Here is a 24354-nt window from a genome sequence, read left to right on the forward strand (position 1 = left end):
TAAGCCACATTTAAAGATCTACTTAAAATGTATAAATACTGTAATTCATTAAGGACAGAAGAAGAAGAAGAAGTTGACCAGAACTGACAGTATCACATTTATGATGAAATATTTCAAATACCCACTGCTACTTTTAAATGTATATTCATCAAAGACTCCTGTTAAGTAAACTGTATTACAGTTTCCACATTATAAGGCAGAAACATTTCAATATTGATAAGAATCTTTATATAAAGCTAATAGTTACTAAACACATCCGATTAAAAGGATTTCTGCGTGAAGGCTTAAGTAATGATGCTTAACAACTCAGGATAAAAAAAGACATTTTAATAATATAGCCACTGATTTGGATCAGTATCTTTTATGTTTATTCATGTTCTATAAATTCTAGACACAACCTTATACAGTACAAACTATTATACAGACTTCACTATTTTAAAATAAAGCTTAGTAAATTCTATCCCTCGGTTTCACGTGGGGGGAAAAATAATCACCCGATTAGTTTTGGTGTATTTTTGTTTAAAATTTGCCTTTTAAAAAAATATCAAACCTTGACATGTTTCCCATTTTGATCGGCTTACTGTATGTAGTATTATAACTCGGTCACTCTTAGTTCAAAAGCAGCTTTATTTCTTGGTCTGAAACTTGGTTGCTGTTGAAAACTTTTGAAGGATGCGGCCCGTGACGTCAGGAGGGCTCAGGCGCTCTGGCTCACAATTGGTCCAGGGATGCTGCGCGAGAGCTCCGACACCGAGCAGTCGCCGCCGCGCGCTGGCCAACACTCCCGCATCTTCACAACAAAATCTCCTCTATTTCACTCCAAAACAAACCGATCGACACCGACAACCGCCAAACACTTCCTCCAAACACCGGCGACGCCGCGCGGAAGTCGGCAGAAGGCGAGCTGGAGCACCGGGGCTTTGGCGGTGTTTTGTGAGGCTGAATGTTGATTTGTTTATCTTTTCGTAGTTTGTCCGCGCGAAGCAATGGTCGCGAGGATCTGTTTGGAGAGGGCGCTGCGCGTGTGCGTGAGGGCTCGTTAAAACACACAGACGTCTCAAGTGTCGCTCGCGCGCTAATGAATAGTCTTGACTGAATGGATTTTTATATTTAGAGCTTTAATACGCCTCTTCTCCCTACGGGAAATAGTGGACGGCGACGCAGAAACGGACGGGCGCCCGCAGCATGGCATTTTTATGACATTTAAAGCTCCAAGAAGCATTCGGGCAGCTCGCAGGGGAGACGCTGACCGGTTTTTATGTGCTTTTTTACGGTTGTCTGTGTGCTAACGCGGTGTTAACTCCAGCCGGTGTCAAAATGATGGCTGGCGGGGAAGTTCAGCAGAACGGGATCTTCTCGACTCCTCAGCACCTCTCACAGTCTCCGCAAATGGACCCGGATCTCTCCGATTCCAGAAAGAGACCCCTGGAAACACCGACCGAGGCGAGCAGCACCAAGCGCTCCAACACCGGAGGTAAGCTCGACAGTTGGCGAGTGTGTTCGGGCAGCGCTCGGGCCTGCTGCTGCTCCAAATAAGTCATGTCAACCGAACCGCGCGAGTCTGCTTGCTCTGTGACACCGCGGGGGTTCAGGGGGGAGTTTTAGAGCAAACTATTTCCCAGTTTGTTCTTTCGGTTTCATTGTAAAGCAATTGTGAGATGAAATGCTTTATCGACGCTAAAGATAATTAGTGCTACAATTAAAACGGGTTGCATCTGTCCCGCCTGACCCCATATGACCCGGTGGGGCGGTGTGCAGTGTAGTCATGGTGGAGGTGGTAGTTGTCGCCCCCGTGGGACTGATGCTAAATTGAGCAGAAAATGAATGAAAGCGAGAAAGCGCACATGCTGCTGTCGTTTAATCCCTATTCATATGTAATAAGAGACTGCGGTCGAAACAAAAGATTAAATTTCCCTCTATAGCCTCATGTGGTGCTCCTAATGCATATCCAAAAAGAGCATCAGGGTCCATTTTTACTTTAGGTAAAAGTTTCTTTTAGGTGATCCTGATTAATGTTAATGAGTTGGCCCAAGCTCTATCCTGCAATTACTTTTGGGAGCGTCTCTGATAGGCGTTACGTGCACAGTTTCTTGATAGATTTTGTGGCAGATCGGATTCTTCTTGAGACTATGAGGGCTGAGTCATTGCGCTTTAAATGATAGCCGACAAGGCCACGTGATCAATAAATATACATCATAGAGCTGCTTTTACTTAATATAGCGAAAAGAAAGTCTCACTAATGTTTATAGCCTACGAAGTGTTTTGTGAGTTTAACTCGCGGGACGATGGTTCCCGCTGTGGAGACCGAGTGCAGCAGTGAGTGTTTTGACACCCCACCGCAGTACAGCGTAGGAGCAGAGAGCGCGCGCGGGTTTTGTGGATTAGCAATACTCTATTTTTCTGCGTTAAGAAACAATGAAGTGAATCTTGTATGTTTGTGAGGATTTACAAGTTGAATTCATAAATACAGTAAAATACTTTTTAACGTTTACTTTACGGCGATTAAATACTGTAAACAAACGTTAGTAAAATTTGCTAATTATTTCTAACCATTTGTGTGGATAATGTATATTTCGTTTTTTACTGTTCAATAACAGTGTGGTTATTGAAATACAATAATACAGTTAACTTTTTTTTATAATTTAGAGTTATCAATGTATGAATCCACTTCTGTACCATCTCTTCAATTCCTCTGCAGACTATGTAGTCAGGCCTTCATTGTATTGAAACAAAGTAGTTAAAGGGGAGCTAGCTGAAGGCCTGTTATGTGCTGTAAAACACACACACACACACACACGTAAAACCTGAATTAGTAATGTGAAACCAGTTACAACCTGCAGTGTAAGTTTATTTTAGAAATACTTATTTTGAATTCTACTACAGTAATGCAGAGCATCAAGCTGGATTTCTGAAAACGTGTTAAAAATGAGGTAAAATGAGCAAAACCATTGACCAAATAAAGGGAAAGACTGTTAATATGATTGACAGTTTGACTAGCATATTTGACGGCTTTTGTCAAAACCTCTGGTTAAACACAGTTTGGGGATCAGTCATTTATTTAGTCAGTAAGTTAGTTATCTCTTTGTTCATTGGCAATACAGACCGTTGATCATTCTGTCCACCTATCTGGCTTTGTTAATTAAAACATAATCCTATCAATGGACGTACCCTTCCCCCTTATGTGACCTTTGACCCGAGTATAGCGACGAAGAGGACGGTCGGTGATTGAGATCCTCTTTATGCCCTCCCTTTTGTAAACAGCCATTGATTGCTGATGCTAATTTCTCCAGTGCACACACACACAGTTACTTTGTGTGTGGCCTCTTACCAGTCGCAATTGAAATGCCATGTTAATGTTGCTAATGGAGGTTTTGGCAGAGCTATTTATGTTGGTGTGTTATTGTGTGGTTCGGTATTAGATCAAAAGGTGCGAGCGAGAGAGTGAGAGCGAGTGAGAGAAGGACACAGGTGCCCTTGCAGTGTGTGGTGACGTGAGTTGACTGTGAATTGGGCAGGTGGTGGAGAAAGGAGGGGCTAGAGAGAGTGAGAGAGAGAGGGCTCATGTATTCTAGAATGTCCAGTGGATGTGTTGAACGTGATCGGTTTGCCTGAACAGAAGCGTCTACACTTCTGCATGCTGCATTTGAGACACCCAGCAGAGCGCGTCGATATAGCTAGTATGGATATATAGAGAATTTATCAAGCTCAGCTGAAAACGCTACTATGCAAATGAAGTATGACCCTGGGACCGAGCTCATACGCCCTCCCCCTGCCGCGTATGCGTGCACCCGCACGCCTGCGCTGGTTGGGTATAGCGTCTCTGGATTTATAGGCAGTAATTTAGTTGGCCGGCCCCTTGGCGCTCTGCGGCAGATCCTTTCTGCCATTTTCAAAAATCTCCCTCTCTCTCTCTATCTCGCGGTGTTTCCAACATGGCCGTCTAAGGAGCCCACCGCCTCCCCGCTTTCGCGCTATACCTCCTCTCCGCTCACGCAAGGTCACTCCCTCGCACTTTCTTTTACTCTTTCTCTTTCATTTCCTCTTTCTCTCCTTCCGCAGCCTCCCTCCATCCTACCTTTTCATATTTCACCCAAACATGAACGAGGCGCTACGTCTTTTATAGTGCTGCGTCAAAGTGGCAAGGGGGGGGGGGGCGCAGAGAAAGAAAGCCTTGGTGTGTATGTGTGTGCGCGCGTGTGTGTGTGTGACGCTGGGGAGGGGTGCGGGGTGATTGGACACGCTAGGTGCCTCTCTGTAGAATGCAGCACAGGGCTGGAGCTCTCGCTGAATATGGATGAGAAGGAAAGCAGAGGGTGATGCAGTAAGAAGATTCCCCCCGTCAGTCCGCCTCTGCCTGAACAATACCAAGCCTCTCCGCTTCAAACACTCACTCACACACACACGCACACACATACACACGCCACACGGCAATTGCATTGCCATCACACACAATCAGAGAAAGAGAGAGAGGGAAATTGAGGGAGAGAGAGCAAGAGAGAGAGACGGGGGCTGACTGCGGGTATGGAGGGGAGGATGCGCTGACGTTGTCCCCCACTCGGATACGAACCTGGGGAAAAAGGTTGACTGGCCACATTCCTTGACGGCAACAGAGCTCCTATGATCAGCCTGCACTCAGGCATCGCTCACCGGTCAAGCCGCTCGGCGTCCATGGCTATCTGAACCCCACCTCCGGCACGCTACAGCAGAATGGGTAAGAGATTCTGTCCCCTTTTGTTGACTTGTTGAATGCATGTGTGGATGAGTTGAGCGTTTCGTTTAGCGTCCTTCATTCTTTCGGCTTTTCTTCTCCTGTCCTCCGTTGGTGTCTCTTCATTCATTCTTTGGGAAGGAGAGGTTCGCTTGTCCTTGCACTGTGCCTAGGACAGGCCCTCCTTTTCACATGCAGAAGTGTGTGCGTGTGTGTGTGTTGCTTGGGGGTGGAGGGTTTTAACAATGCAATCCCTCTTGACCCACTCCCTCTGTGTGTTTGCATGACACCCTGTTCACACTCTATGGTCTGTGTGTAATCATAGGTTTGAGCCCGTAACCATCTGACTGCGTTAGCGGCTGTGTAAGTATGGCTCACTGGCAAACAGCAGCAACAGATTGTATTATTTACTCAGACACTCACTGCTGAAAACCTGTTACACCAGCTTTCCTTACATCATCGCCGCAAGCAGGAGCACACGGGTGAGGAGCGCTCCCAAAGCAATTGCCATTCTCAAATCTCTGCTGCTTGAGAATGGGATCTAGGTTTTCCTTTTAACAACAGGTAAGCATCAGCAGAGCGTCCAATTGGCTCTTTGCGCCTCTGAAATGTCACCTCCAAGTCGTCGTGGAAACAATTGTGAGGTGGCTGTGATGAAGAGATGAAGTTTTCAATCTTTGGCGGCCAAGGTCAAATGGTCCCCACGCCACCACTGCCGCTCAGTAAAAAAAACTGCTGCCGGAGGTTAGCGGTTCTGCAATGGACTGGTACGGTGTACTTCAGTGATTGCGAGAGCACTGATTGCCCTTTCTCCATCCTTTCCGTTTGTATAAACACGCTCACTATTTCCTTATCTTCCCTCCGGCTGTGCTCTTCAAAAACCTCCATCATGGATTCCTGAGCATGTGTCCACTGCGTCCTGTCCTCTTCCTCTGTTTACTGCAAACTGCCCTCATTAAATGGTCCCTCTAACAGTGTCTGCATTCATTCCATTCACACTTGCACCCTCCCATTTAACAGACCGGTCATTGATAAGATCGGGATCTGCCCAGCTGTGTGTGTGTGTATGTGTGTGTTTGCTCGGCTGCATCGTCCATTGTGGACTGGAATCCTATCATTACCTGTCAGTCGTGTGTGTGTGGCAGGGAGCATTGAGTCGGGTGAGGCAATGATGTAATGCGTATCCCACTGCGCACCTGGAGCGCTGCAGAGGACAGGTACAGATTGAACCGCTCTGCACGGATCCATCCAGATCTCAGTCGTGTCCACTAACACCTCTCAAGGGCCCTTTGAAGGGAGCTAGTGTCCTTGTGTGAGCGTTTGTGTGTGACGTCGTCACAAAAAGTATTTGTCGGATGCTGCGCGCTTTATTGAGAACCCCTGAGGTCAGTCAGTCCCAGCGCAGAGAATAATAAATCTCTCACCCTCTGACATTTGCACATATTCATTTAACAAATGATTTTCTATAGAGTGACTGAGCACAGAGCAAAGCCAGTCAGTCAGGGTGAAACCGAGAGAAAAGAGAGGAATGAACAAAAGAATAGCAATGCTGCAGATAACAGCTTTTAGATCTATATAACAGAGGCAGGAATGCAGTTGTATTTCCTGCATTTCTATAGGATTGTGTGCAAATGTGAGTGATTGGGTCGCTTCGTGTTTTTCTGGAATTGTCTTTTCAATTTAAATTCTGCTCGGGTATCTTTCTAACTGTGCACTGCACGTTCAGCTGCGCTTAAGCGACTTATACTGTGTGTGAGCTTGCTTCTTTCTTTCTTTTTCTTTCTTGTTTTTCATCTTCCTTTTAGACTAGATAATGTATTACAACTGAAGCTAATGTTTGCTTTGATCCTGGTGCCATCTACTAACTGGCCCTCCCACTCTTGGCTTGATTATTTATGCCTGGGCTGATAATTACATTTCTCTGGATCATCCAGATTCCCAGATTTTCTACTACTAATTGGATTGTGGGCATGGGCTGATTGATCAAGTATCGACTAGATTGGCTCCACCAATTGCAACACTGTTTGCTGCATTTCTAGAAAAAACGCACACATCATTCCCATTCCGAATGATTCACAGCATTAGCGTACAGGTGATGTATACTTCATGTAGTGGACTTTGGTGTGATTTGGAATGTATCGAGCATACCCATAGGAGAGTCAATCAGAGTTGCTTAGAGACCATAATATTTTCACCCTCTCACTGCCACCCCTCCCCTTTTCTCGTCTCCTCATCTGTCCTCTCCTAGTAGCTGCTTTGCTCTACCACACTCTGGAATAGTCTTTTCCTTTTAGCAGAATATTCCTTTGTTCATTCCTAACAAATCCTTCTCATCCTGGCTTCTTCAAAATATCTTCTTCACCTCTGCATGTTTTTTTATTTACTATTAGCATGTTTGCTCTTTTCCTGCGGTTTCTCCCTCTCCTCCTCTCTGCAGTGGTAAAGGGTCAGCTGCTGGAGATTGGGGGCATTGTGTCTCCAAAATCCATCTTATCTCTCGTTTTTACTAGAGTCTCTGAAAGACACTGATATAATACACAAATACACAATGTACTTTTGTTCATGCTTTCATTTAGTCACTATAAACACTAATGAAACTGACGTAAAATCCCATCCCAGCTATTGATTTGTTTTAGCAGAGCCACATTTAGAGATATTTATCTAGCATTCAACATGACCTGAGCGCTACGATGTTACTGTTATGTCATGAGGTAATGTATTTGAATGTTTAGCGCAAAGGTATTTGATGACTGACATGTTAAAAAATCTTTCCTGATGTGTTCTAACCACATTCGGGTGTTTCCTGACTTCAGGAATGGACTGTGGGCCATATGTTGTGTTTAGGATATGTAATATTATGATGGGAAAGGGAAGCCTCGCACCCCCCCGGGAACCTCTGAGTGACTTATGCGCTGTTGGCTGGGTTCTTCAGGACAAATCTGAGGATTTAGCATCCATATGCTCCTGCGTGAACAGCCTTCCAGGCAATTACCCACAAGCCCAAAGCCTCAGTATAGTGAAGCACTACAGACTGCCTACACACCACCCGTCACACACTCTCACTTAAACCTCTACTTCTGACTGTGACACAGAACCTCCATGCCGAGGAACTGAGAGGTTTGTCGGCTGGCCAACCCTTTGTGTGTATGTATGTGTGTGTGTGTGTGTGAGAGAGAGATGGCAAAGAAGATAGTGAAGGACACAAAACGCAGAGATAGTTTGGTTAAATTTAGACCTCTACCAACCCAAAGCAGGTCACTTTATCTCTGCATGGGGAAAAAGTGGGACAGAGGCAGAATCAGTATAGGAACTCATCAGGGAGAGAAAGAGAGTGTGAAAAAAGTGAAAAAAGAAATACAGAGACATGGAAAAGCAGAAACAGTGAACAACAAAGAACCAAACATGTTCAGTTTTATGTTGTTTTAAAAGGAGTAGCCATAGTGAGGCAATGATGTTGTACTAGGCATGGGCCGGTGTAAGATTGTGACGGTATGATAACCTTGGATAAAAATATCATGGTTTCACAGTATTGTGATTGCTGCTCTAAAATATGTTCTATTTTTAAACGACTTTTCCCCCATTAAACACAATATATTTTATTTAAAGAAACATTTAGCCATAGAATATACAATAGAAATGGTATAACAGAAAACGATGGTGGTTTTAAAACCTTGACTTCCAAATCGGTTATCATGCCATGGCTATGTGGTCTATAGTTGGCTATATACATTTTTTTTAAAATGTAATCTTACTACAGAAATGTTTAACACATCTTTAGAATTTTTCTTATTACCACTATATAAATGGTCTACCTCTGATCTTTCTGTAACGTTAATTTTCATTCTTCCACAGTATTGAAAAAAAAAGCATATCATTTAATTAAATATGGTTATGTCGTAAATATTTGACTGATTTTGTTCACTATATAACATTGGGTTTGTTTTTTGTTTGTGTGTGCAGAGGAGGGTGAATATTTCCTGAAGGTGTTGATCCCCAGCTATGCCGCTGGTTCGATCATCGGTAAGGGTGGGCAAACCATCGTCCAGCTTCAGAAAGAGACTGGAGCTACCATCAAACTGTCCAAATCTAAAGACTTCTACCCAGGTATGGAATCTAAATCTTCTGTCTGGCTTTAATAATGATGGACATCGTTAATTCAGAGTGTAAGCGCTTTTGTTTATTCAAAATTAAATCCTTCTTTTTACTGTACCTTGACTATTCATTATTTAAGTTATTAGATCTGTGTTATAAATCCTCACAGTTAGATCGTTTTATTTACTGTGCAACAGATGGCAGTTAATGGTGCCATGCATAACTCATTCAGACTAAACACTAATGAAAAGCTTTTTTTTTTTTCTTCGTATCAGTAACTTCTTCTCACTGTATAGGTTAGGTTCATGCAGTTTTTGCGGTTATTCTGTGAAAATAAGTGATTAAATGTGAGCTTTTAAGTATTTTTTGGAGGATAAAATAGTTTTATGTGGATTAAAAAATGTTTTGGTCACGATGAAATTACTTAAGACTCTAGAAAATGAGTCTGTAAGTGTTGTGAGTGTTCAGAGCTGGTGGTATATTAATGCGTATATGGCTGTTTACAGATGTTGGCTTGTTTGTGTCATTGACTATAGTACCTTTTCCACTATGTGTCATTAAAAAGCTGCTTTATGTTGTAGTTTGAAAACTAAAATGGGCAGAAAATGACAGTGGAAAATGTGCCCATAGGGAGAGGAAATATGTGAGAGAGTGTGTGTGTGTGTCGCAGCTGTGAAGCGTACAGCTGAATATTGTGAACGTAATTTGTTTGTGAATAGCTATGTTTTCATTCATTAAACACACCCGTTACAACTAAAACTGTCCTGAGACGGCCTGTTCTGCTTTTCACTCTTCCACTAACACATTATCACTTGCGTTCTCACTCGTTTTTGCAGGTTTTATCCCACAAGTTTACCTTTTAGCACCATTTTTAACAGATTTCTAACCGTTTTTTTCTTCAGTGCGTTCATCATAGCAGAGTATCTTACAACCCAGATTGTGCACCATTCTAAATTGAACTACTTTAACTTCCATTTCATATCTTGGATTAGAAATTAAATACAAAGAATCTAAATTATAATTATTTGAAAAATCTGGGATAACTTACAATAGGTAGAAATGGATAGATGGTAGGGCTGGGCGATTTGGCCTAAAATGTAAATCTTGATTAGCTGAACATTTTGACTTGATCACAATTATTGAACAATTTATTTATTTATTTATTAGTTGTTGTTTTTTAGCCTTTATAGTTCTTAAACACGTTTTGTACAGTAAATATGCGCACCTTTTAAAAGTGAGAGATTTTCGAATGCAGCGTGCATTACTGGTTTTTAAAATTGAAGAAACCTACACTGTCTATTATCTTTGATTATTAAAAATCAATGTTGAGCAACTGAAATGTAAACACACATTACCTCAAACCAAATATCATTTTTTTCTTTTCTTTAAATAAATAACTTGCACTTTGAGACAAAAATTCTTTTCAGTGTTTTTTATATTAAAAGTAGAAAATAAGCAATATCCTTTCTAAATAAAACAACGCTTGTATATTCTGTAAATAACATTTTAAACAGTGCATTTCTTGCATCTTCCGTAAACAAATATTTTGATGTAAATATTAATTTGAATATAATTGAAAATATGCCCTCTTAAGACATCTCTGACGCAGCTTCCAATCATCGTCAATGTAGAGCAAAGTACGGCTCAAGAATGGGTCCATCGTCCTACTTGACCAGAGATCAGACGTAGCTGCAGAAGTATAAAACAGAGCAGGGTCACATAACTCCACTTGCAGACGGAAAAAATATTGGAAAAATTTGATAAATTATAGGTTCTGAATGTCGATTTTGATCACTTTTCAATAAATCGCCCAGCCCTAATGGATGGATGGATGAATAGATGAATGTATATAGTTATTCCGATTCAACTCTATGGGCTCTATTTTAACGGTCTAGGAACAAAGTCTGAAGTGCAAAGTGCAAAAGCATTAACGGGGTGTGTGAATCCACTTTTGCTGTTTTGAGGATAGGAAAATACGCTGTGCGCCACATGGTCTAACAGGGTTGAGCTTATTCTCTTAATGAGTTATAGGTATGTTTTGAGAATAAACCAATCAGAGTCTCATCTCCCATTCCCTTTAAGAGTCAGTTGCATCACTCCATGGCGTGTTTGCTATTTACATTGCAGACTTTGTAAGTAGAAAATCGGAACACTTCAAAACAGTTTAGAAAACAGTTAAACAGCATCTGCAGCAAGATTTCAGCCTTTACTTTCACTTTCTCTCTGTCGTGGATAAGGAAACGATGTTGTACGCTCTCCACTGAAGACATCCATTAGCCTACATAATTTATTTTGTTTGTTAAGTGCACAGATTTGTTTCAAAACTATTTCTAAATTCAGTTCTAATTTCCAGCAAACGAATAAATGAACAATATTAACGAAGAGTTACATCCAAAGCCATGTCCTATGCCCCATATGGTCTAAAACCTGACAGGGGGATAAATCTAAGCTTGTTTTTAATAAAACAAATAAAAATATGCATATAATAAATAATGCTAATGATAATAATAACATTATACAAAAGCAAGTTATTGTGAATAAACTGAAAAAAGCCCCCGAGGTGAGGAATGCATGGAGGTATAGTTTTTATATTTATATAAAATAATAATTTTTGTATCATTTTAATCCTTTAATTTTTTTCATTTGTAAAGATATTTCTGTATTGCTGTGCAGGATGCGTGTTTAAGTGAGGTGCTCTACTGACGTGCTATGTGCTGGACGTTAGACCTGCTTTCTGTAGGTCTTTTGCACAGTCTATTTTATTTCCTCAAAATAGCAACGTGCCAACAATGGGCCTTAACACACCTCTTTTCCAGACCAGAACACCCAGGAGTCTAAAAAGTGGCCCAAATGGATTTTCTATTTAAACAACGTGGCGAAAAACGAAAAAATTTGAGTTGCATTGGTCTGAAACTAGCAACACGTCGTGAAAAGTATTGCGCCGGGTGTATAATACGACCCTTTGTGCTTCATTGTTCTAGCTAACTGAAACCAATTTAAAGAGACACGAACATTAGTCCTCAAGTCTTCATTTACTTCACTACACAGTTACCCCTCACTTGTTCAGAACCTTTATGAGTTTGCTTTTTCAAAAAGATTTGAAAACAAAAGATTAGGTTTTTGAAAATGTTGGTAGCTGGCACACATTGACTTCCATAGCCCTTCTGTGGAAGTCGATGGGTGCACTGTAAAAATCCTGGTTGCTTAAAATTTTTAAGCTAAATCAAAATTAACCTTATGAGTCCATTGAACTTATATTGTGTTAAACTGACTTAAATCAGCTTGCTTAACTGATAAAATTAAGTTTGAACATGATTAACTTAGTTTAATAAGTTACAATGAACTAAAAACATTTGCTGTCAGGACTAACTGATCATATAATTTTTTTACAGTCTGCTAGCAACCAGCATTCTTCAAAATATCCTCTTTTTTTTGTCCAACACACAAAACAAACCCCATAAAGGTTTAAAACCACACGAGGGAAAATAAACCATGAGGTAATTTTAGGTGAACCATCGCTTTAATTCTCCTTCGGCTCAGCATTTTGCCAAACCATGAGTACAACAAGCAGTGCTGCTTTGGCACAAACAACAGCATATCCTCAATCATTTTGGTCTCTGATATAATAGCAGCTTCTCCTCCAGACCTCATTTATCTTATGAGACGTTGAAAGGGAAACATTTAAACTCTCTCTGGCTCGCAATAGAGCTATAAAAAGAATTCACCTACAGCTGAGCGCTTTTACTCCAGCCAGCATGTCTTACCACACACACACACACACACACACACCTTAGTCTGCCATAATAATTTCCTAAAACTTATTTAACCACAGACTCATACCACAAACCACACCTTCATGAGAGAACGACTGAAATGAACACTACACACACTACTAGAGCATGTTTTATTTGTATACCTATTGAAGAGCAAATACTGAAACTGCGGGAGAATTTCTGACCAGTGTGTGTGTGTGTGTGTGTGTGTGTGTGTGTGTGTGTGTGTGTGTGTGTGTGTGTGTGTGTGTGTGTGTTTTGAAGTTCAGACACAAACAAGTGATAGTCTAGTGGCAAAAAATAAAACATCACAGCTGAGGAACAAACACTTGGTCAAGTATGCATGTGTGCTAGAGTGCGCGCATACACACACTCAAACACGCACACACTGATATATCTCTGCACTGTTGCCCGGAAACAAACACACACTACCAACAACCAACATGCCCCCGCTTCCCACATCTCCCTCCAAATGAAACAGAAGATGATCATGAGAGTAAATTTAGGACACTGAATGATATTTTCCAACACAAGACTTTGTGTATTCAGGCTGACACAATATGGAGAGGATTGTGTAACTAACTCATTGTAGACTTTATCTGTCTGCTTGTGTTTAACTGGGTCCTGCTTGAACTCTTATACAGTAACAGCAGTATTCTAGACAGGTTGTGCACTTCAGGACAGTTGAAGGCCAGTGGATAGTTGATTGTGTGTGTATGTCTTGAACATTTGTGTGTGGGTCCCACAGGAGTAATGTGGCTAGAGAAAGGTTCAAAATGTATTGCATTCAAAATGAATTACATCATCCAGCCAAAAGTTCATCTGCCTTTTCCCCCTGTGTTACAGCAACCTTCTTCATTCTTTCTGTTAGATGCATGTTTACTGAAAGCAGAAATTGCTTCTTTGAAAATAAATGCAAAATGTGTTTTCATGACCTTAAGAAATATAGTAAGTTCAAACAATAGAGCATGGTGCTCGCAACTTCAAGGTCATTAGTTAGGCTTCCAGGAAATTCATGAACTGATAAAATGTATATGCTTTAAAGGGACAGTTGATCAAAAACTGAAAATTATGTTATTATTTTTATTTATTTATCACCTCTTTGAGTTATTGTTTAAGTGTTGATCACAAAAGAGGATCATTTGAAAATGTTGCAATGAATGTTGTCAGTATATTGACTTCAATATATTTAGTTTTTCTACTATGGTTACCAGTATCTTCTTTAGTGTTCAACAGAAAATGAAAACTCTTAAAGATTTGTAACCACATTTTGGGGTGAACTATACTTTAAATGCAGCACAAATATAAAAAAAGCCAAATACAAACAATGTAAATACAAACAGTGTGTCTAGATAAATATATATTTATTCATGTTAGTCTAATTAAATATGTATTTAATTAAATTAATACTAATTTATGTTAATCTTGACTAATTTGTTTTAGTTATGAATTGATTTATTGTGTGTTCATATTAAATATATGTACAATACCTTTTAAATTCTGGTGTCATTACAATTTTTAAACAATAATACTTTATTAATAATATTATTAAATTATTATTACATTATATATTTATTATTATATATTACTGAATCAATTTTTAAATATAATATTTGAATACTTTTAATTAGTGCTTTATAATAAGAGACAATAAAGTCCTTGATTGTTTCAAAACATGTCTCTCAAGTAAATGATGTTCTTTTGAAGTACTCAAAGAAATCTGAAAAGCATTTATCAACCTTTTCATGAAATATATTAAACAGCAATACTTTTTTTAACCCTAAAGAATAATTAAAAATGTTTCTTGAGCACCAAAACAACATATTTACATTGTTTATGAAAAATCTTGGGCTCTGAATATTACAACAATGACTGTTCAAAATCCTTTGCCATCTTATGAGTTAAAATAAATAAATTAATATTTAAAATCATATTTAAAAAATTCAATTGTAATAATATTTCTCAATATAACTGCTGCACTTTATTTAAATAAAATGATGCAGTAATGCAGCCTTGGTGAGCAAAAAAATGTCATGTGCAATTGTTTTAGGTAATGGTACTGTACATATTACATATATTTATTTATAATAGAATTTTATACCTACACATATTGTCTAAATGCTAACATTGTGTCTTTATATGTGTGTTTGTTCAGGTACAACAGAGCGTGTTTGTTTGATTCAGGGTACAGTGGAAGCTCTGAATGGAGTACATAACTTCATCGCTGAAAAAGTTCGTGAGATGCCTCAAAGCAGTCAGAAGACTGAACCAGTCAGCATTCTCCAGCCACAGACTACCGTTAACCCTGACCGTATCAAACAGGTTAGTTTATGGGCTTGCTGAACTACTACACCACAAACCGAACTACAGTTATCTAGTTATTAAATGTGCGATGAACTGTGAAACATATCTGACTTTGCAGATTTAGAATTAAACAGGCAATAAGTTATTCTCCTGAACCACAGCTCAGTTCATATTATTTGTAATATTCTGGTAAGTTTGCTTATCAGATGACAACACGGACAGTGAGTGTGTTTATATATGCAGTTATAATTGAGTTCTGCATAATCAATCTACGCTGTTCATCAGTACAATTATTTCTGTATTGTTACTGAAATCAATTTCTGAAGTACATGTAAATGTACTTACTGTCAGCTATCTGACAGTGATAAGCAACACAGAAGACAAGGAAAATAAACTAGCCCCAAGGAGGCAGAGGGCAAGGTAGACTGGTGGTTGTTCCCCAGGGAAAGAGTGGCTGAGAGGGGCAGCAAAGTGTGAGAGCAGCGGGTTATTTTTACCTGCTTGATCCTTGCAGAATGAGAAACAGAGAGGGAGTGAGAGAGAGCAGCTGCAATGTAAGACCGGGGATCAACAAATGGCTGATATAAGCACTGACTTAAGAGTCAGACCTTACTCAGTCACACACATACCATTTTACCCTCTTAAACATACAAGCATACAGTTACATTCTGTAAATGTGGTTCTCTTTAAAGATATAGCAAACTTGTTTTACTGTTCAAGTAAGGGCAGAAGACAAACATCTACATAACCACCACAGACACATTTGAGCTTATTGCAGAATCTATTTTTGGGGTTGTGTGCAGTATCATACATGTAATTCTGTTCCTCAATCAAAATGACACTCCCCCCTCCTCCACAGGCTAAATTGATCGTGCCCAACAGCACAGCAGGACTCATCATCGGTAAGGGTGGGGCAACAGTTAAGGCTGTGATGGAGCAGTCAGGAGCCTGGGTACAGCTTTCTCAGAAGCCTGAGGGCATCAATCTGCAGGAGCGCGTTGTGACCGTGAGCGGGGAGCCAGAGCAGAACCGCAAGGCCGTGGAGATCATTGTTCAGAAGATCCAGGAGGACCCACAAAGCAGCAGCTGTCTAAATATCAGTTACTCCAACATCACCGGCCCTGTGGCCAACTCCAACCCAACTGGATCCCCGTTTGCCAATTCTACAGAGGTGTTGCCCAATGCCGCCGCAGCGGCTACAGCCTCCACGCTACTTGGCCAAGCGGGTCTCGCAGGCATGGGTGGTTTTCCTGCGGCCATGTCAAGTCTTTCTGGTAATGATCTGCTTGCCATTACGTCTGCCCTGAACACTCTGGCCAGTTACGGCTACAATACCAATACACTGGGTCTTGGCCTCAACCCGGCTGCTGCCTCTGGAGTGCTCGCTGCTGTTGCGGCTAGTGCTAATCCAGCAGCGGCTGCTGCCGCCAATTTGCTTGCTACATATGCCAGCGAGGCCTCTGGAGGGGGTGGTCACCCTGCTGCCCCTAGTTTAGGGGGATTCTCACTGGGCTCTCTTGCAGCCGCCACAGGGGCATCTAATGGGTACCTGAATCCCTCATCCCCACTAGTGGCATCATCTCTGCTGGGTACAGAAAAGCTGGCAGAAGGTGGAAAGGAAGTGGTGGAGATTGCTGTGCCAGAGAACTTGGTCGGTGCCATCTTGGGAAAAGGTGGTAAGACTCTGGTGGAGTATCAGGAGCTGACAGGGGCGCGAATTCAAATCTCCAAAAAGGGAGAGTTCATTCCAGGCACGCGCAATCGCAAGGTGACCATTACAGGGTCACCGGCGGCAACACAGGCAGCCCAGTACCTTATCAGCCAGCGAATCACGTACGAGCAAGGCGTCCGTGCCACCAACCCTCAAAAAGTGGGCTAGTGATGGACAGGAGTGGGGAGGGGAATGAAGAAAGCGGAGGAAACCAGAGAGAATGAATAGATGACTAAATGAATGAAATCGAGGGAGAACGGGATGGGTTGGAGCGAGAAATATGTCCAAATATTTAAACACAAAATAAAAAGAATGAACTGTGGATAGATAATCTGTTTGGGGAGAAATGTGATATTTTGTGACTGAAATTCTGCCGTATTTTTAAAGTTGTGTTACGTTGTGTAGGTCAGAGTATCGTGTCCTGGGGCACTCAGTGGAGAAGGAGCTCAAATCTCACTTCCTCTCTCTTGGCCAAGGCCTTTTGGATTCTATGTTCTGATTTTGGCTTCCACTGCAAACTCTCATAGTTTAGTTCATACTGATCCACACACCCTGAGCAAGGAGACCGGAGCGTGAAGGTTTCCCTCTTAATATCAGCAACCGTAGTGTAGGTATAAAATGAACAAGAAGATAACTTTTGAAACATTTCCATAAGTACTCTTGGTTTCCCCCTTTATTGTTTTCAATTGAGACATGATCAGAAAACACCTGCTAAAAGCTATCAATTTGCATTGCATTACTAATATCTCTCTGAATATTCTCCATTACAGTCAGTTCACAATCAAGTCTCTTTTAGATTTATCGAAACCTGTGATTCCAGGTTGACCTGAATGTATAAAGACTTCCTGATATTGTTGGGGTTTTTTATATATGTAAATAGAGTATCAAATTGAGATGCTGTCACGATAGATACCCAACCTTCAGCGACAGACAGACAGACGGAGATAGACATCACAGGTCAAAGGTCAGATACGCAGCATTAGGAACAGGAATGTAACATACATACAAGTGCAGTTTAGTCACAGGATCCCACTTTGGTGCTATAAGAAAATGCGTACGAAGAGATTTTGTTGTCATATCTACTGATTTTAGTATTTATGGGAGAGTTTCTCTGAGCCTTCATGAATTATCGGGGGGCATTTTGCGATTTTACTCATGAGACTGAGAGCGAGTGAATATTCAAAAGATCCCACCAGAGCAGAGACACAACAGTAGGATCTTAAAAGCTGTCCGTCTCACTGACTTTTAACTCTTACTACAGAAAACTTTTGGACACACTACCAAGGAATTGAAGTCCTTAGAATCCTGAACTTGAAAAATAATTGGACCTGTTTAGACAGATGTACCTCTTAACTCCTCCTCTTCCTCTGATTGGAGGAGTCAGGCAATGTCTGTGCCTGTTTCATTTGAAAGGAGCTCAGGTTGTCATACCTCATGTTTGCGAAGGAGGAGAAAGATTTCCTGTTTGTATGCAGTGCAGCAAAGTCTTGGGTGCATTACAGATGCCACCTCGTTCACGTCGCAGTTAATCCCTGTTTGCGTTAGGCAGGCAGCAGAGGTGCAGTTGAGGTAGTGAACGAGAGACTAAAATGACACAGCTTTTGTAACCTGTCTGAACTGATTTGAAGGTCGGAGGATGCTACTGTAACGACTGTCGACCTTCAGCCTTCTCCTGTACAGCGGCGTCACTGCGAGGCAAACTCTTGCAGGCTAACTGATCGTAATTCTGCTTCCTTTAAGAAACCAAACTGCAGGCCGTAGCGTCAGACGCACAGTTCTGTTTGCCCAATGTTTCTAAAGCATTGCAGGAGAGTTTTACATGCCCTCCACCTTTTTCCACTGATCAACAGGTCATCGGTTGCACAGAGCGGTGGTGATAGTTCCTCATTAGTTAATTCCACAGTTGTACACTGCATCAAAATGTTTGCTGCTAACAGCATTTTCGGTCTTGCCAGCAATTGGCTCTTGCATGGAGAGTGAGCAGGAGCTCCTGTACAGGGCGAGCAATCGTCTCTGAACCACACTGTGAATCCAGCGGCCTGACACCATCGCAACTATGGAATGTAATGTACATATTTCACACCATTGAGAGTGAGACACGGCGTGACGGAATAAAGCAATGAAACCGAGCGAGCACAAGAATGCGGGCCACGAGGCTCCGCTGTAGGAACGTCTACCTGTAGTTTACCTTGCTCTTTCGCAAATCCGGAGGCTGCCGAGGGTCAGATTCCCCCCACGGCAGCCAGGCCTGTCATTAATTAGCAGATCTCCATTTGAACCCTGGACTTCTAAATATAACAACACTGCACAGCCCAATCTACTGCTGACCTACATACACACTCTAAAAGACATTCATCATCTCCCTCCAACTTCCAGCCCTCTAATCTACTCGCTAGAGGGGAAGCGGAAACGTAGAAAAAGGAGGGAAGGGAGAGAAAGGGAGAGACATGGAGAGAGAGAGAGAGGGCGAGAGAGTAACCTATTTATATCCATTGCATAATTGTGAGGAGTATTAACATTTCAACATCTCTCATGATTGCTGTTTAAATAACCTTCAAAGTTTAACATGCCATTCACTCAGTTAATGTACTCCCGAGCTATGTACTGTATTTCGGTACCACCCGTAAGATATCAGGTTCTCCACGTATAAATCGTTGCTCAATAATGGTTGGAGATCAATTTGTGTACCTGATTTCAGAAGCACAAGCACTTGGTGCAGCAATATGAGGGTAATATGATTACAGACAAGGGAGATTCATTTATACATTTGTAGAAAAGCGGTTGGAATTTGTTGACAGTCGTGGCATTAGGGTTAATCCTGTCTCTCACTCTCTACGTGTCCTCCCTCTGTCTTTGCACTACCTCTTTTTCTTCCGTCATGTCTTGCTCTCTCACTACTTTTCATGCTTTGTTGTCTCTCCTTTCCCCTTTCGCTTTCTTCCCCTCCAGGCTACAGCCACGGATGTGTTGTTTGTGTGTGTGTGTTTTTCACAGAGGGTGTGTGTATCTCCACATGGGCCGATGGGTATTGAGCCCTGTCGTGCACACAGTACCTCTGGACTAATACGCCACATAGTCTAACATTAATACATGTGATCAGATTCTCGTGCTCTCTTCCTGATTGATTCAGTATTCTACCTTAAACTAGCTAGAAAAGGGAATCTGTGCTCTGAGAGAACGCGGAGGTGTGTAAACCAGAGCAAAGAACTCTGGGTGGAAAAAAAAACAAGGAAAAAAAACAATACCTAAGGGAGATGGATGCGATAGCCACCTCAAACTCAAACGATGACCATCGTTTGTGCTCTGTGTTCTCTCTCCTCTCTCTGAGAACTATAAGATCATCTCTGCATTTTTCCTTCATTTTTAAAAAAAATGAAACTGTGGAATCCGTCGCGTCTCATGTTCTTTGTGTATTTTGGTGTAGTTCCTCTAGTTTGTGGTCTAAATGCAGTCTTGCGCTGTTGGTTTCAGTGTGTGATTATCCGTTATACTCGTGTGGATGATGAAAGTGCCAATCAAGCCTGGTTAAGATTAGCTTTGCGATTTGTTTGTGCATTAGAGTTGCTCTCTTTGGAGTGCTGGTGTCCATATCTACGTCACTGATAATTTTAGATCGACTTAAAATGTAAAGAACTATTGGAAGCAATATTGTAGCATGTTGTCAAGTTTTGTGTTTTGTTATGTCTGTTGTATGAGCCTTTGGATTTACTACAAATTTTGAATGAATAGGTTTACATGTACTTTTTTGTAATACTGTAAGTTTAAAAAAAATGAAAAAATGCTGCTATTTGATAAGTGAAATATACAGAAATATTTTAGTTGAGACGAAAAAACGGAAAAAAAAAGAGTCTGGTCTGTTGATTAGGATTGTGCTCGTTTTTCGACAGGGGTATAAACGAGGTGTATCAATATTAATGACATAGACGCAGTAATAATAGTCAACCTGTGCCAAACTAGACCTTCACAGCTTCTCAACATGTAGGTGTGTGATGAAACATTAGGTATCGATAACTTATTTAGAAGCATTGAACAAGTGCCAATCAATCAATATATTTTAGTTCCGACGAAAAGATAATCAGCGAAGGAACAAAAACGGCATAGCGCAATGTTAGCATTGTTTTGACCCCATAGCTGCATAGACAACGAGAATACTTGTTTTATGCATCCATATGGTTTTAATACACTCAGTAGAGGCATCCTGTGCATTCGTTTGACCTGTGGCTTCCGCACTGCTTTTAAGTCATATTGTCTCTGTAGGTCGGCATGGAGTAGGCATACACGTTATACGCATTCATAACACAGCCGTTTATCAAAGTGTGTTTTGTGGATTTAGGTGTTATCTTTTTGCACGTCTCTATTGCATGATATCCAAGTGAATTATTGAGGGGTGGGAAATCAAAACAGACAAACATTTCTAAAAAAAAATACAAAGAAGCGTCTTGTGTCGCTCTGGGACACACTTCTGCATGTGTCGCAGACGGAGCGCTCTTTCTTTCCTTCACTTCATTTGTGTTTCTCTGGTTTTGTGTTTTTCTCGGTCAGATGGGTGTGGTCTTTTAAAGGCCAGTATACATAGGCCTAAGAACTGCAGCGTAACCATGGGAACTGGAGTCAATCAGGAATTCATAAAAGCGAGCAGATTCCAGTTTACGACGGCAAATCGTGTGCATACGTACATGACAGACTCCATCTCTCGGCCTCTAATTTCAGGGGAAAACACCCATGCATGGAAAATGTCATTTAAGTTCCGTTTTTTTGGGCTACGGTCGTGTTTATCCATACATCGGTTTCAGACTTCTCTAGTTTCTCAGCTTGATTCTCCTAACCCCACATGTAATTTATGAATGTATTTACATTTGCATAAACTGAAACAAAATGTTATTTCAATGTTAAATGTCTTTTAGGTGTGATGTTTACGGCGGAGGTTGTAAAGTTCATGTAGCTCGATCATATCTGTCAGTGTTAGGAAGGCCCAGAGCCACATTAGCACCCAAATTCATTTCTCTCTCTCTTCCTGTCTGCTGATGCATCAAATGCACTTTACTGAGCATTAGGTCCCATCACAAACACACACAATGTAACCTTCTACTGGATGCAAAACTGAACCAAGCAACCTGTTTTTAACATGGAAAACTTTGACAGATATATTGTTGTTTTTTCCTGTTGTTGTGTTTCTATTCTTTTCCTCCTTTGGTGTTTGTAAATGAGTTGTAATTTTTTAAAAGTGTCTTTATTTTTGTATTTCTGTTCAGTTCGGGGAGGAGAGGTCAGAAGGAGAGTGTGTGTGTGAGATATCTGTCCTGCATTCCACCATCTCTCCTACTACATTCCCTTCAGTGTCTGTCTGTGTGTGTGTGTGTGTGAGTGAGTGTTTGTCTGTGTGTGAGTGAGTGCGAGTGACAGCGTTTGCACGAATGTGTGTTTGTGAGTGTCTACATGCAGACACTCTTGTTACCATTGTAATTGCCAACTGTGTGAAGCTAAACTGCTTTGAAAGTGAAAGGTGTTATTTTTGATTTTCAAAACTGTACGTTTTGTTCAGTTTAGAGGAATGGAAAATAAATTGCAGAAACCTCTGAAAAGTTTGTGTTTTTTCGATTAATTGAAACAGATTTAATGATGTTTTCACAGATACAATAATCCCTTCACCAATTTTAGGTATTAAAATTAATACTCAAGTCATTTATACTAAACAAAGAACAATTTATAATAGGGATGCTCCGATCAATCGACCGATAATCACATTTAATGACTCGATTGGTACTCGCCAATCTGGGGTGCGTTTCCCAAACAATGTCATAACCCGCAGCTGAACTATCATAGTATGATGCATCATTTGGGAAAAGAACGATGTAGTGATGAGTGTTTCCCAAAACCTGTAGTTTCTCTGTCACAGATCTGTCATTTGAACCACGTTAGTTATAATGTAAAAATGCCCATAATGATGCTCTAAACAGGGTGGAGTAACAACTACTACAGAGAAAAACCCCATACTTTTTTTTTGTGCAAATTATATTGTTTTACACGCACATGCTTTTAAAAAAATCTATATTAGTTTTGGCAAATATGGGCCTATATGTTTCTCTTACAAATATTATTTAGAACATTACATATTCTATTCTAAAACAGAAAATCCCCTACAAAAGCTAATATAATAATATCATATATAAATGAAATAAATAAATAATGAGGCTACTTATAAAGAAATGAAATTTTATATTTATTAGAAAAAGAAAAAAATATTTAATAATAATAGTAACTTTAATAATAATCATGATGATGATTAAGTAGGATATTGTTTATTTATTTATTTTTTTGTCTACTTTTACAATTTGACACATTCAGGCCACTGCAGAAATGTTCCAAGCAACAGTCTCATGACATAAACAGTACAGATACTTAATAAATATTCTACTATAAATTAAAAGCATTAACGTATGCTATGTTTTTTGGGTGACGTCACAAATTTCACTTTTAAATAATAGTTCACCCTTAGCTTTCGTCATGAGCCACGGCTGCATTCAAAATGTCATAAATGTTTTCAAAGTGCACTGTGAAGGGAGCGCAATTGTAAACATGAAAATCGCTACTGAACTGTAAAAATTCTTTAAACACAAATTACACCTAAGAGATGACTAATTATTTTTTTTATATATATAGTTCCTTGTTTAAATGATGTAATGTGAAAAATGAATAGGGCATAGAGGGATAACTGGGTATAAAACACAGCCAGAAACTATGTTTCTAACTACAGTTACAGAGGTGTAGTTGCAAGCGTACAAATTTGCGACGCAGTTTGTGAATGTTCATTGGAATGATGGATTTGGGAAATGCCAAATCAACAGACTATGTTTGTAACAACGGAATTTGCGACCTCAGTTGGTTAACAATGGTTTTCGGAAATACACCCCTGGCCGATCTTATGAACCGATCACAGGTGTTTGTTTATGAGTTTACAAGCAGAGCAGAGTCGCACCTGGGTTATACATACAGCATACAACACTCGAGGAGGTATATGACGTGTGGGGGTGTGAGGGATCGCTAGCTCGCGTCACCACAGCTAAAATATATGCAGATGTGCATAAACTGTTTATACGTGACTAGCAATCGCTCGTCTAGTGTCTCATTCATCCCAACATTTTTCATTTATACTCTTAGCTAAGGGGAGATCTCCACTTATGTATCATACTTGGAGGGAAAATGTGTTTTAAGCATTATAAAGCTTGAAGCTTCAGAATCGGTACTCGACAGCAAAAATTCTGATCGGAGCATCCCTAATTTATAGGTGACAATTAAGCAGCATATATGTATTTCTTTACACATGTTTCACACATTACTTATTGTGTTAATATATAGACATTGTTATATGATTTATTTAACCCCTTTTGTAATATTTTCTTTTTTACTTTAAATTTATTTCATACATATATGTAATACTACAGTAATATCCAACAAGGAAAGTAAGACTGTAGATTTCTGACATGTGGAGACGAGCCATCTGTCCCCATTAGAGAAAAGAAAAATATCAAAAAAGGCAACAGCGCAAACAGGTTTATGTAGTTTGGTCAGTATACTCTCCACAATTAGCACAAAACTAATATATATATATATATATATATATATATATATATATATATATATATATATATATATATATATATATATATATTTATTTATTTATTAGGGATGCCACGGTTCTCAATATAATATTGAACCGTACGGTACGACCTCCACGGTTCAATATGCGCTTGTGAATTGTGGTTTTC

At 40.3% G+C, this 24354-nt stretch overlaps 2 protein-coding genes across 3 annotated transcripts in view; one reads left to right on the plus strand and one right to left on the minus strand.

The window, feature by feature from the left end:
* rhogc (ras homolog gene family, member Gc) overlaps positions 1 to 24354 on the minus strand; it is a 44567-nt gene that overhangs the window by 14913 nt on the left and 5300 nt on the right. The gene's annotated exons all lie outside the window — the stretch shown is intronic.
* nova1 (NOVA alternative splicing regulator 1) lies at positions 747 to 22170 on the plus strand. Of its 2 annotated transcripts, none has more exons than XM_087251988.1 (4): positions 747 to 4711; positions 8669 to 8812; positions 14729 to 14895; positions 15737 to 22170. In XM_087251988.1, exons 1-4 carry the CDS (start codon positions 4708 to 4710, stop codon positions 16754 to 16756), a joined length of 1335 nt encoding a protein of 444 aa, XP_087108114.1. In that variant the 5' UTR covers positions 747 to 4707; the 3' UTR covers positions 16757 to 22170.

This window comes from Danio rerio, chromosome 5 (genome assembly GCF_052040795.2).
Source record: "Danio rerio strain M-AB ecotype USA chromosome 5, GRCz13ab, whole genome shotgun sequence".
NCBI classification, from domain to species: domain Eukaryota; kingdom Metazoa; phylum Chordata; class Actinopteri; order Cypriniformes; family Danionidae; genus Danio; species Danio rerio.

Coding starts and splice junctions, on each gene's coding strand:
- nova1 (XM_087251988.1), top strand. Junction 8,813..14,728: donor ATCTAAAGACTTCTACCCAG/GTATGGAATCTA, acceptor GTGTTTGTTCAG/GTACAACAGAGCGTGTTTGT. Junction 14,896..15,736: donor ACCCTGACCGTATCAAACAG/GTTAGTTTATGG, acceptor CCTCCTCCACAG/GCTAAATTGATCGTGCCCAA.